Here is a 9,762-nt window from a genome sequence, read left to right as displayed (position 1 = left end):
TTCTAGCGTTGTAAGTCCGCAGACATATCGCTGTGCCACTGGGGTGCAACAATATCGTTGACGAAAATAACTGTTAAATTGCAACTCCATCAAATATTTGGTTGTTAAAATTTTGAATTGTAATTTCCAGAAATTTCCACTTCTGGATTTAGCATTCTGTAAAATTATTAGTTGCTGAAGTATACTAAAAAAAAATATTTATGATTATATAATGTATACATTTAAAAGAGAATTTGTAGGGTCGGGTGTGGCCTAAGTTATCATGTAGGGCCTCAGGTCGAAGAAAATTCCGCATTTTAGCTGTGGACTGTTATAAAAGTGACAGTCAACCGGTTTTTGAATTCAAAAGAGTCGAGCAAAGTCCTTGTGGCGTCGGGTGCTTCTGATCATAATTCCTAATGAGGGTTCTCTATACCTAAATCCTAATAGTCTATAACATGGTTGCTTAGTTCGTGTGTGCAGATTAAGTACCTTTGAGGTTGAAAATTCTTATTTCTGAACTTCAAGACAAAGACAAAAACAGATGTACCATTTTATATTTTACTGTAGAAAGCCGACAGTTTCTAGAAGGAAAAAATATATTAACCTTTGTTCATCAACGTTTTTTGTTGCTTTTCAGGAGTTTCATGTACAGGTTCCACTGTTATGTCTCTATCACGCGATTTTAATACCGCTGATCTCTACAGAATTGTATTATCTGCGCTGTGCTCGAGGCAGAGATCGAACTTCGAATTTTAGCATTACAAGCAGACATTTTCGGGAATAAGGCAAGAATTTATATCAAAATTATATTAGACTAAGTGATCCCTCTATAAATCTACTAATTTCATGGGCTAAGTGCAAGAATATGAAACACAACTGCAGCTTACCAACTAATATATATTGTATTAATACCTATTTGTTTTTTAGGGTATACTAGAACAATTAGGCCATGTGGCATAATTCGTCAAAAAGTGAATTTATAGTATTATCATTACTATTACAATTATTAGCATACAGTTATATAATAATGTTATTCTTGAATGATGAAGATGAGGATGAGGAGCAAAATATTGGACGCAAAGAAAAAATGCGCAGTGAATTCAGCCAATGGACGTAAAATCTAGTTTTACAAGTGAGCAAGCGTGTTTGTCTTTGGTTTGATTTTTCCTTTGCTAATTGTTAGCAATACCCGTTTACGTTATGTGTAACAATAAAGTGTTCACATCGTTTCGTTGCTGAGTTCAGTTGCTGTATGAATTCAACTGAAAATAAACTACAAAGGCAATTTTCAGTGGTTTCACGAGCTGCCTTTACTACAAAGTATTGCAATTTCTAGGGAAATTTATTTTTATTGATCAATAATTGTTTGTTTCTAATTAAGCACAACCCTACACGATGGCATATCTGTGCTCTGCCACCACGGGTATCGAAACCCGGTTTCTAGCGTTGTAAGTCCGCAGACATACCGCTGTGGCACTGGGGGCATTGATCAATAACCTAGCGACACTATTTCAATGTAGTAAGCTATCATACAGACAAAATAAGTACAAAGATATCTTTCATTGTCTTTCTTTGATGTTCCACGGTGGGATAGAGGTAATTCTACGGACTAAAAACGCTAAAATCCTGGGTTCGATTCCCCGCGGTGGACACAGCAAATAATCCAACGTGGCTTTGCTCTAAAACACACAAACGAGCTTTCTTAAATAACGAGCTACAGTAATATACCATAGAGCAGTGAGTATGCGATCAATCACTTAGTACAATTAAGAAACTGTGCTAGCCACCGTGTTCCAACACTTGTAAGTAATTACCAAACAAATACCTCATCTTATCATTAAGTGTTACAGAAAGTACCATATTAACAGCAAAGTCTGCCTACCTCTTTTATCGTTCGTGCAGAAATAAAACACAAACTTGTATTTAATCACGAATTTGTGAAATAAACACTGAAATACAATGATACATTTACGTACATGGACGTTACATTAAGTATGTTGAAAGACAATAATAACTTACAAACACACGGTCAGCTAATTATCCGAACTTCATGTTGATGGTGACACGTTCTGCTTTAATCTAGTCACGGATGTTTGTATTACCGCAACAATAGAAAGTAGTAGTCTGACAACCGTCTGTCTGCCTCAGTTAATATTTAACAACAGATAAACCAAGATACTTTTGTTAGAACAATAAACTCACGGGAATGGAAACAGCAGAATGTTCGTGCAAAAGAAGTAGCGTGATATGGAAATGTATCATTTTGTTATTGTGTATATAATAACGCAGCTGTGGTGCTAAATGTAGCATACTAGTATACATGACCTCTTACAGAAGTTTGTGAAGTCAAGTCGTAATTAAGACTAAGATCACCTAATACAAAATATAAATACGGTGGTGCAAATAAAAAAACGAAGCAAACACTGGGTAATGGCAACGGTAAAAAAAACAAAAATCCTTTACCTAAACTACAACAGGACTTAACATACATACACGTACATACCACGCAGACGTTTTGGTTAGTAAAAGAGCATCATATCAAATTCTCTCTTTCATGAGATCCCACTAGAATTACAATGATTTCCTCTGGAATCACAATGATTAAAAATTTCTGTGATGGCTACAGCATCTTTATATGAATGGTCTAGAGTCTAAAGATCACACTAAGACAATACTTAATTTATACTTTACACGTATTATGATTAGCCTTATTGTAACTAAATGACTGTCAAAACATTTTACGTGTTCTTAATCATTATTTAATTCAACAACGGAACAATTGTTCCTGGAACTTTATAACAAGCTAGAAAAATATTATGAAAATTAATTAAATGTGCACTTACTTGTTTATGCATTTCGACGTTCAAACCGTACGACATTTCGTAATACTGGTAAAAAAGAATTTAATAATATTCCCACTGTAGTTTTTATAGTAAATATACATTAAAAATACAAAAGTTATGTTTTAATTGATGAACAATCCAAACTGTTCGTTACATTCATGAGCAGCGATATGTCTGTTGATCGATTTGGTTTTTAATAAAATATTATCACTTTAAACAAATCGAAACAACTGCGAATTAATACAATCAATAATCTTAACAAATAAACAATAAAAGCATTCAGGTAAAATTCCTAAATAAATATAAAGGCCGGTTTACGTACCTGACACGTCTAAACTTGGAATATTAAACATCTTTTGTACTACATTTAATAAAATATAGCATATACTCAAATTTCTGAATTCAAAAGAAATTTATACTTAGATTAAGGAAATATTAATAACATTAGGACTTCAAATAAAATACAAGTTATATGTATCGTGTTGTGCAGCTAGCTTATATACAGTTTCAAATATCATTCTCAATGAAAAAGCAACTTTTAAATTAAAATACATGGAGAATGCCTACATTTCATACATATTAACAATAGCCCAAACAAATATAAAAAAATACATTTTTTATGAAATAATCTTAGACATGTTTCACTAATGTTCATCTCTTTACATTTTAAAACATATGATGGTGTGAAAACATTCTGTATAAATTCAGAACACTGCTATACAGTTTTAAGTAATTCCAATATATATATTAATATATATTAAGCAATGGACAGCCAGTAATAGTCTTTATGTTTTATTACCAAAAAAATATGTTCTGACAAATGACATATACATGTTATTAAAGTTGTGCTTATATAAAGTGTTAGCCCATGGCTTACAAAACACTTTTTTTACAAAGCTGGGAAATCTAATATTAACCCATTCCAGTCTCTGCTTAATACTAGTGCAGAAAACTACAAATATAAATCAAATCTGTGGTACGTTTTCATAAATCAATGGTTACACAGATCAAAATGGAGGTAAACAAAATGCATTTCAACAAGGATTGCCAGATAAAATTTTATAAAGTTTGATAGGACTGACCTTCTCCATTTTAATGTAACAAAAACCAATGTGAAAACTCAAGGCGCTAAACTCTCCAGTCGATGCAATTGAAAACCTTTTGTTTTAAAGTTACAAATCTTCGTGTGCACAAAAATGCAAGCTTTTTTTAAAGCTATTCACAGACAGTAGAATCCACGAGTAAGAAAAATCGATAAGTAAATATTACTTCGAAATTTCATGAATGATCGTGTAATATATAACTTAATTTCTATATTACACAGACATAAAATTGATATTCCAAATACCGTCAAAATTGTAAATAATGATAGTCCAACAAAATTTTGATGCATGGCCAGAAAGTTAAATAAAAGTAAAAGTTTACCTTACCATGACATAATGTCTTTGCATCTCCGTCTTTTCACTGGCTAGTTTTTCCAGTTCTAACTTCAAACTATAAATAGAAAACGATATGAAATATTGAATATTTTGAAAACCTTTGAAACAGATAACAGATGTACTTGGCAACTTGGCACAGTCATTTTATAATTCTAAAAAACGAAAAAAATTCTTAATCACGTATGATGAATAAATTAAAAAAGGCCTGATATAGCCTAGCGGTTAGGACACTCGACTCGCAATCTGAAATTTGTGAGTTTGGATCCCATTCCCGAACATGCTCGCCCTTTCAGTCCTTAGGAGCGTTATAATGTTACGAGCAATCCCACTATTCATTTGTAAAGAGTAGCCCAATAGCTGGCGGTGGGTGTTGTTGGTTATCTACCTTCCCTTTAGCTTATTACTTCAAAATCAGAGATGGCTAACGCAGATAATCCTCGAGTATCTTTGCACGAAATTCAAAACAAAAACCAATTAAAAGTACATCTCCAAAATAAGACCACATCAATCATCTCCTAACCGAAAGGCCTAAAATTTGCGATTAAACAAAAACACGTTCACTGCAGATTTTTTTTTCTTTTTCACATTCTTCATAATATATCAGAGGCGCAATGGACAAATAGAGAAGACTGGGGGAAATATATTGAGCTTCAAATCGAATCACGTTAATTTTTTTCTAAATTTTTTATTTTCAAAATCACACAGATGAATATTTTAAGCTTAGTTTGGTATGTACTTCTGTGTCAGGATATCACAAAGAACATAAAACAATCAGTCGGTGCTGTTGCCACGATCCTGGTAAATTTGCAAAATTGTGTGTTGTTTTTCTTACTTCTGGTCTTTTATTTTCTCAAATTTATTTATTTTTCACCTATTGTGACTAACATGCCTGTACGTTAAAGTGTCAAGTAAGAATCGTTTCAACTTGCACAAACCAAGCTTTTTGAGATAAAAGGCCGTATTCTTGGAGCTATTTTATCTACACGACCAGATATTCCTCGAGCAAGAACCGAACAAGATTGCCTCCAGTTTAATGACTTTAATCATTCCCACTTCTTCAAAATTAATCCGCAATCTGAGGGTCGCGGGTTCGAATCCCCGTCACACCGAACATGCTCGACCTTTCAGCCGTGAGGGCGTTATAATGTGACGGTCAATCCTACTATTCGTTCGCAAAATAGTCCAAGAGTTGGCGGTGGGTGGTGATGACTAGCTGCCTTCCCTCTAGTCTTACACTGCTAAAATAGGGACGCAGATAGCCCTTGTGTAGCTTTGTGCGAAATTCAAAAAACAAACAAGCAAAATTAATCAGAAAATCATAACTTGCTCCCTCTATATTGCGCAATGAGTAGAAAAGAATTGCTTGTTTGTAAATAAGCACAAAGCTACACAATGGGCTATCTGTGCTCTACCCACTACGATTATCGAAACCCGGATTGTAGCGTTGTAAGTCCGCAGACATACCGCTGTGCCACTGGGGGCAGTAAAAAAGAGCTACCCTCAACACAACTAACTAAATCTCTACAATCTGATAATCAAGCATAAACCATTTCCCTGTTTTATGTCATTTTTGGTATTGTTGATATTCCATAAAGCTTGTTTTTTTTATATAAACATTAAACATTTGTTGGAAAATAAATGTAATGGGTAATTCAAATATAAAGAATTAATAAAATGGTTGCATTTATCCTACGTTTACATTTTCTCTCGAATGAAAGCAACTTAAATCATTATCTTATTTTTTTTACGTCTTCGAAAAAGTTGTTTGGCCGACATGATTACTACATAGTTATTTTTTCCTTACTACAATTTTAAACATTTCTTTGTTTGGTTCTTTACAGCATTTCTGTCTCCATTTACTCTTTGCATTTTAGTCCAGTATTTGAGGTAACCGATGAATCTACCTCACTTTTTTCTCCTGTATACTTGTCTTTGCTTCATCTTCTCGTTATCATGTTTCCTGGGATTGATATTTCTGTGATCCCTAACTTGATCCTCGGTACTCTAAGCTGTTCATGTCGGGTCTGTGACATGGTAAGCTAATTCTTGATGGGTATCAAGAGTTGATAATTATCTTCATTCAAGTGGTTTGGTCCAATTGTATTAACTCTATTTCTGCCATATGGATCACGTGTGATTCATAGGACATAATGCTAAAGCACCTGAGAATCATACGTGACACACAGCAACATTTATTTGATATGCAGCCGATATTCGTGACCGTGGCAATATGAACTGGATGTTTGAGTTCAACGTACAAAATCAGAAGAGAGCTTCATATGAACACGGCATGTGAATGATGATAGGCTAACCTTATGACCCCCGCTAGGTAAATAAGCCGTCATGTTTAAATATTTGGGGTGCATCCACAATTGATAATGCAAAATTGCCCCACTGAATCAAACAATTCACAAAAAATATATTTAACAATTTAACATAATTTACTTAAAATTATACTTAATTATATTTTAATTATACTTCAAAATTAATATAAAAAAATCATATTTTTCCCTGAACGACAACATTTATGTTTATGATGGTTAATATTTTTCTGAACGTATTACACAAATAATAGCCTTTAGGATCCAAGTGGATAAAGTTTGAACCAAACTGTGTCAATGTGAACTTTGTAACTTCAATATAGGCGTCGATTTACCTATTTTATTCAATCTGTCTCGGAACCTCGAGTCACGTGCTCTTATGCATTATCCTGTATGTTATCTTCGGAACATCGCAGGCTGAACATCTAGGCACGTGATAAGAGCTTTTTTGTGTGTGCACATAGCAGTACGTGAACCAATAGTGTGTCAGTCGAAAGCGTGATTTTCTAAGAAGCTTTGGTTCATTACTGGGGGGACTAGAAAAACTTTTTTTTTTAAATAGCTACAAAAATACTAGCCACATTAAAAAGAAACTTCCGGAAAACTTGATTCATAACTTAATACTTCCTTTGAATATATATATATATTTTGGAACAAGAACTGCTTGAGAATTGTTAGGCTTAGATATCAGAGGTTTAGAGTGCAAAGGAAAGCCGTGTAAGGGTAACTGAAAGAGGTTTTTGGGAGTGTTTTTTATTGTTATTCATTAAACAAAGTTAAGCAGCTTACAAATAAATAAAGTCAAACTTATAATACAGCTATGTAATAGCAAATTACGCTGGTTATTCTTTCTTTCTTTCGCCATCTCACTATCGTCAGTGCAATCTCCGGGCGAAAAAAAAAAGACTAATATAAGATAATAATTTTAAGTCTCCGACAAAAGAACATTGCTGTTTTACAGTTAGTAAGGAATTTTAGCTCATTTTGAAAGAAAGTGTTGGATAGCATCCCAGCCACACACGCGGAGGCTTCCCCTCGATACCACAGCCCATAACATGTCGCCAAACATAAGAAGAAAAAAAGACATACTTTAATTTCTGGACCTGTATTTATTGCCCTCAGGAAGCTTAGAATTGAAATTTGGAGACCTGAACTACCTTAGGTAACAGCTGTATAGCCCTTTCTTTATGATTTATAACCTTGTTTACTTTCATAAACAAAAAACCATTTAGTCAGACTAAACAGCAAAGCATTTTTATTTTATAAGTGTGCATGTAAACATGAAGTTGTATTCACGCAGTTCTTTCATAAAAACACGTGTTCAAGTTCAGTTATTACATATTGCATTAAAATATCAATTGTTTTTTCACTATCATTTGTCAACCCAATTGCGTATGCTCATGTACAGTCGGGTTTAAATAAACACGTCATGACCTGCTTAAGTCATCATCTTAACCTGATGATGACCTAGGAAAGTCCAGACGTTATTACTTGTTTTGCGTTTTTAATACCCATATCAGCCGTCTTTACTATATAATTACTTCTAGTGGGTTCCTAGACATCATGGAGTTTTCACTGAAAAAGCTGCTGTTTCTCATAATGTTTTTGGGTTAGTTTTTCAACTAAGTAAAATCACGTTAGGCGATATTCATACATACACAAAAGCTTAACACTTAAATAACATTTTTAATTTCATAAAACTGTGACTATTTGAAATACTTACAAGGATGTAGTAACACAAATAAATTAAACTATTGGAGAACTATTATTAACTCCATTAAAACATTTCACTAAATCTTTAGCCCCCCCCCCACCCACCACCACCACCAGTGGCACAGCTGTATGTCTTCCAACTTACAATGACAGAAATCAGGTTTTGATACCTGTGGTGGGCAGAGCACAGATAACTCATTCTGTAGCTAGTGCTTAATTAAAAACAAACTAAATCTTTAAAATTTCCAAAGCTGAGAAATCATACAAATATAAAATTAAGATATTTTATTCAACAAAAACTATACACTTTTTAGAAAATCATGGAATTATAAAATAAATGGTCAGTTCCATGGAGGAAAAAGCCTAAAGAAGGAGAGTACAAGAATACTGAAGAACCTGGAATACAAAGATGCAACTGTATAAACTTCCTGGTTAGCATGGACCAAGAAGAGGTGGGGTGAAAATGTAAAAAAAGATGCAAAATATACAGTACTGTGCAAAAGTATTGGGACAAAGTCAAAAATTAGATTTCAGGTTACTCTCAAAGAACAATGGAAGGTAAATCACAGGCAAAACATCAACAATTTATTAATCTTCATATTTAGCACAACAGAAACCTAGTGGAAGTGCTTGAGTTCAGCATACTGTTAATATTTTGTGTGTCCCCCTTTGGCTTTAATATCTGCAGACAGTCTTTCAGGCATTGCTACAACATATCTAACCAAAGTGTCTTTGCGATTTTACTCCAAATGTCTCTAATACACTACCATAAAATTTATTTAGAAGTAACTTTTGATCTGGGGCTCTGTGGGGGCTAGTGCATCATTTGAATGACTCCAGCAACTTCTTTCTTAGCTAAGTAATTTCTACATAGGGTGGATGAGTGTTTGGGGTCATTATCTTCTTGGTAGTAGAATCCTTTACTAATAATACACAAACCACTGGGTATACCATGACGGATCATTATCTGATGGTACTTGCACTGGTCCATTACTCCATCTATCTTACAATTATCTCCAGTCACCTCAGCAGAAAAACATTCCCAAACCATCACACTGCCTCCCCCATGCTTCATGGTAGGTGCTATGCATTGAGGTAAGTATCTTACACCTTTCTTTTGCCAGATGTACAACCTATACTTTGAACCAAATATTTCAAACTTGGAATCATTTGTCCATAACACCCTTTTCCAATCATCAATTCTTCAGTTTTTGTACTTTTTTAACAAATTACAGTCTCTTCACAATATCTGGAGACTGAAGTAAAGGTTTTTTAGCTGCTACACAACCAAATATTCCATTCTTGTTGAGTATTCCTGATACTGTAGATCTGGACACTTTTCTGTCATTTGGTACATGGTCGTTTATCTCATGCTTGAGATCAGCGGCAGTCTTCCTTCTGTCCCGAAGGCTGCATAAACGAAGATACTAAACATCAGTATCATTGAGTTTAGGTATTCTGCCT

General features: G+C 34.0%; 1 protein-coding gene across 6 annotated transcripts in view; it reads right to left on the bottom strand.

The window, feature by feature from the left end:
- LOC106458335 (transducin-like enhancer protein 4) overlaps positions 1–9,762 on the bottom strand; it is a 139,197-nt gene that overhangs the window by 93,243 nt on the left and 36,192 nt on the right. For all 6 annotated transcript variants that reach the window (XM_022384520.1, XM_022384518.1, XM_022384521.1 and 3 more), the window contains exons 3-4: positions 4,256–4,319; positions 2,826–2,870 (exon numbers count right to left, since the gene is read on the bottom strand). In XM_022384520.1, coding sequence (XP_022240228.1) covers positions 2,826–2,870; positions 4,256–4,319 — 109 coding nt within the window. The remainder of the gene's footprint in view (positions 1–2,825; positions 2,871–4,255; positions 4,320–9,762) is intronic.

The sequence above is a fragment of the Limulus polyphemus genome, unplaced genomic scaffold (genome assembly GCF_000517525.1).
Source record: "Limulus polyphemus unplaced genomic scaffold, Limulus_polyphemus-2.1.2 Scaffold447, whole genome shotgun sequence".
Lineage (NCBI taxonomy): Eukaryota > Metazoa > Arthropoda > Merostomata > Xiphosura > Limulidae > Limulus > Limulus polyphemus.
Note: the sequence above shows the minus strand (reverse complement) of the source record. Positions and strands in the feature narration are given on the sequence as shown.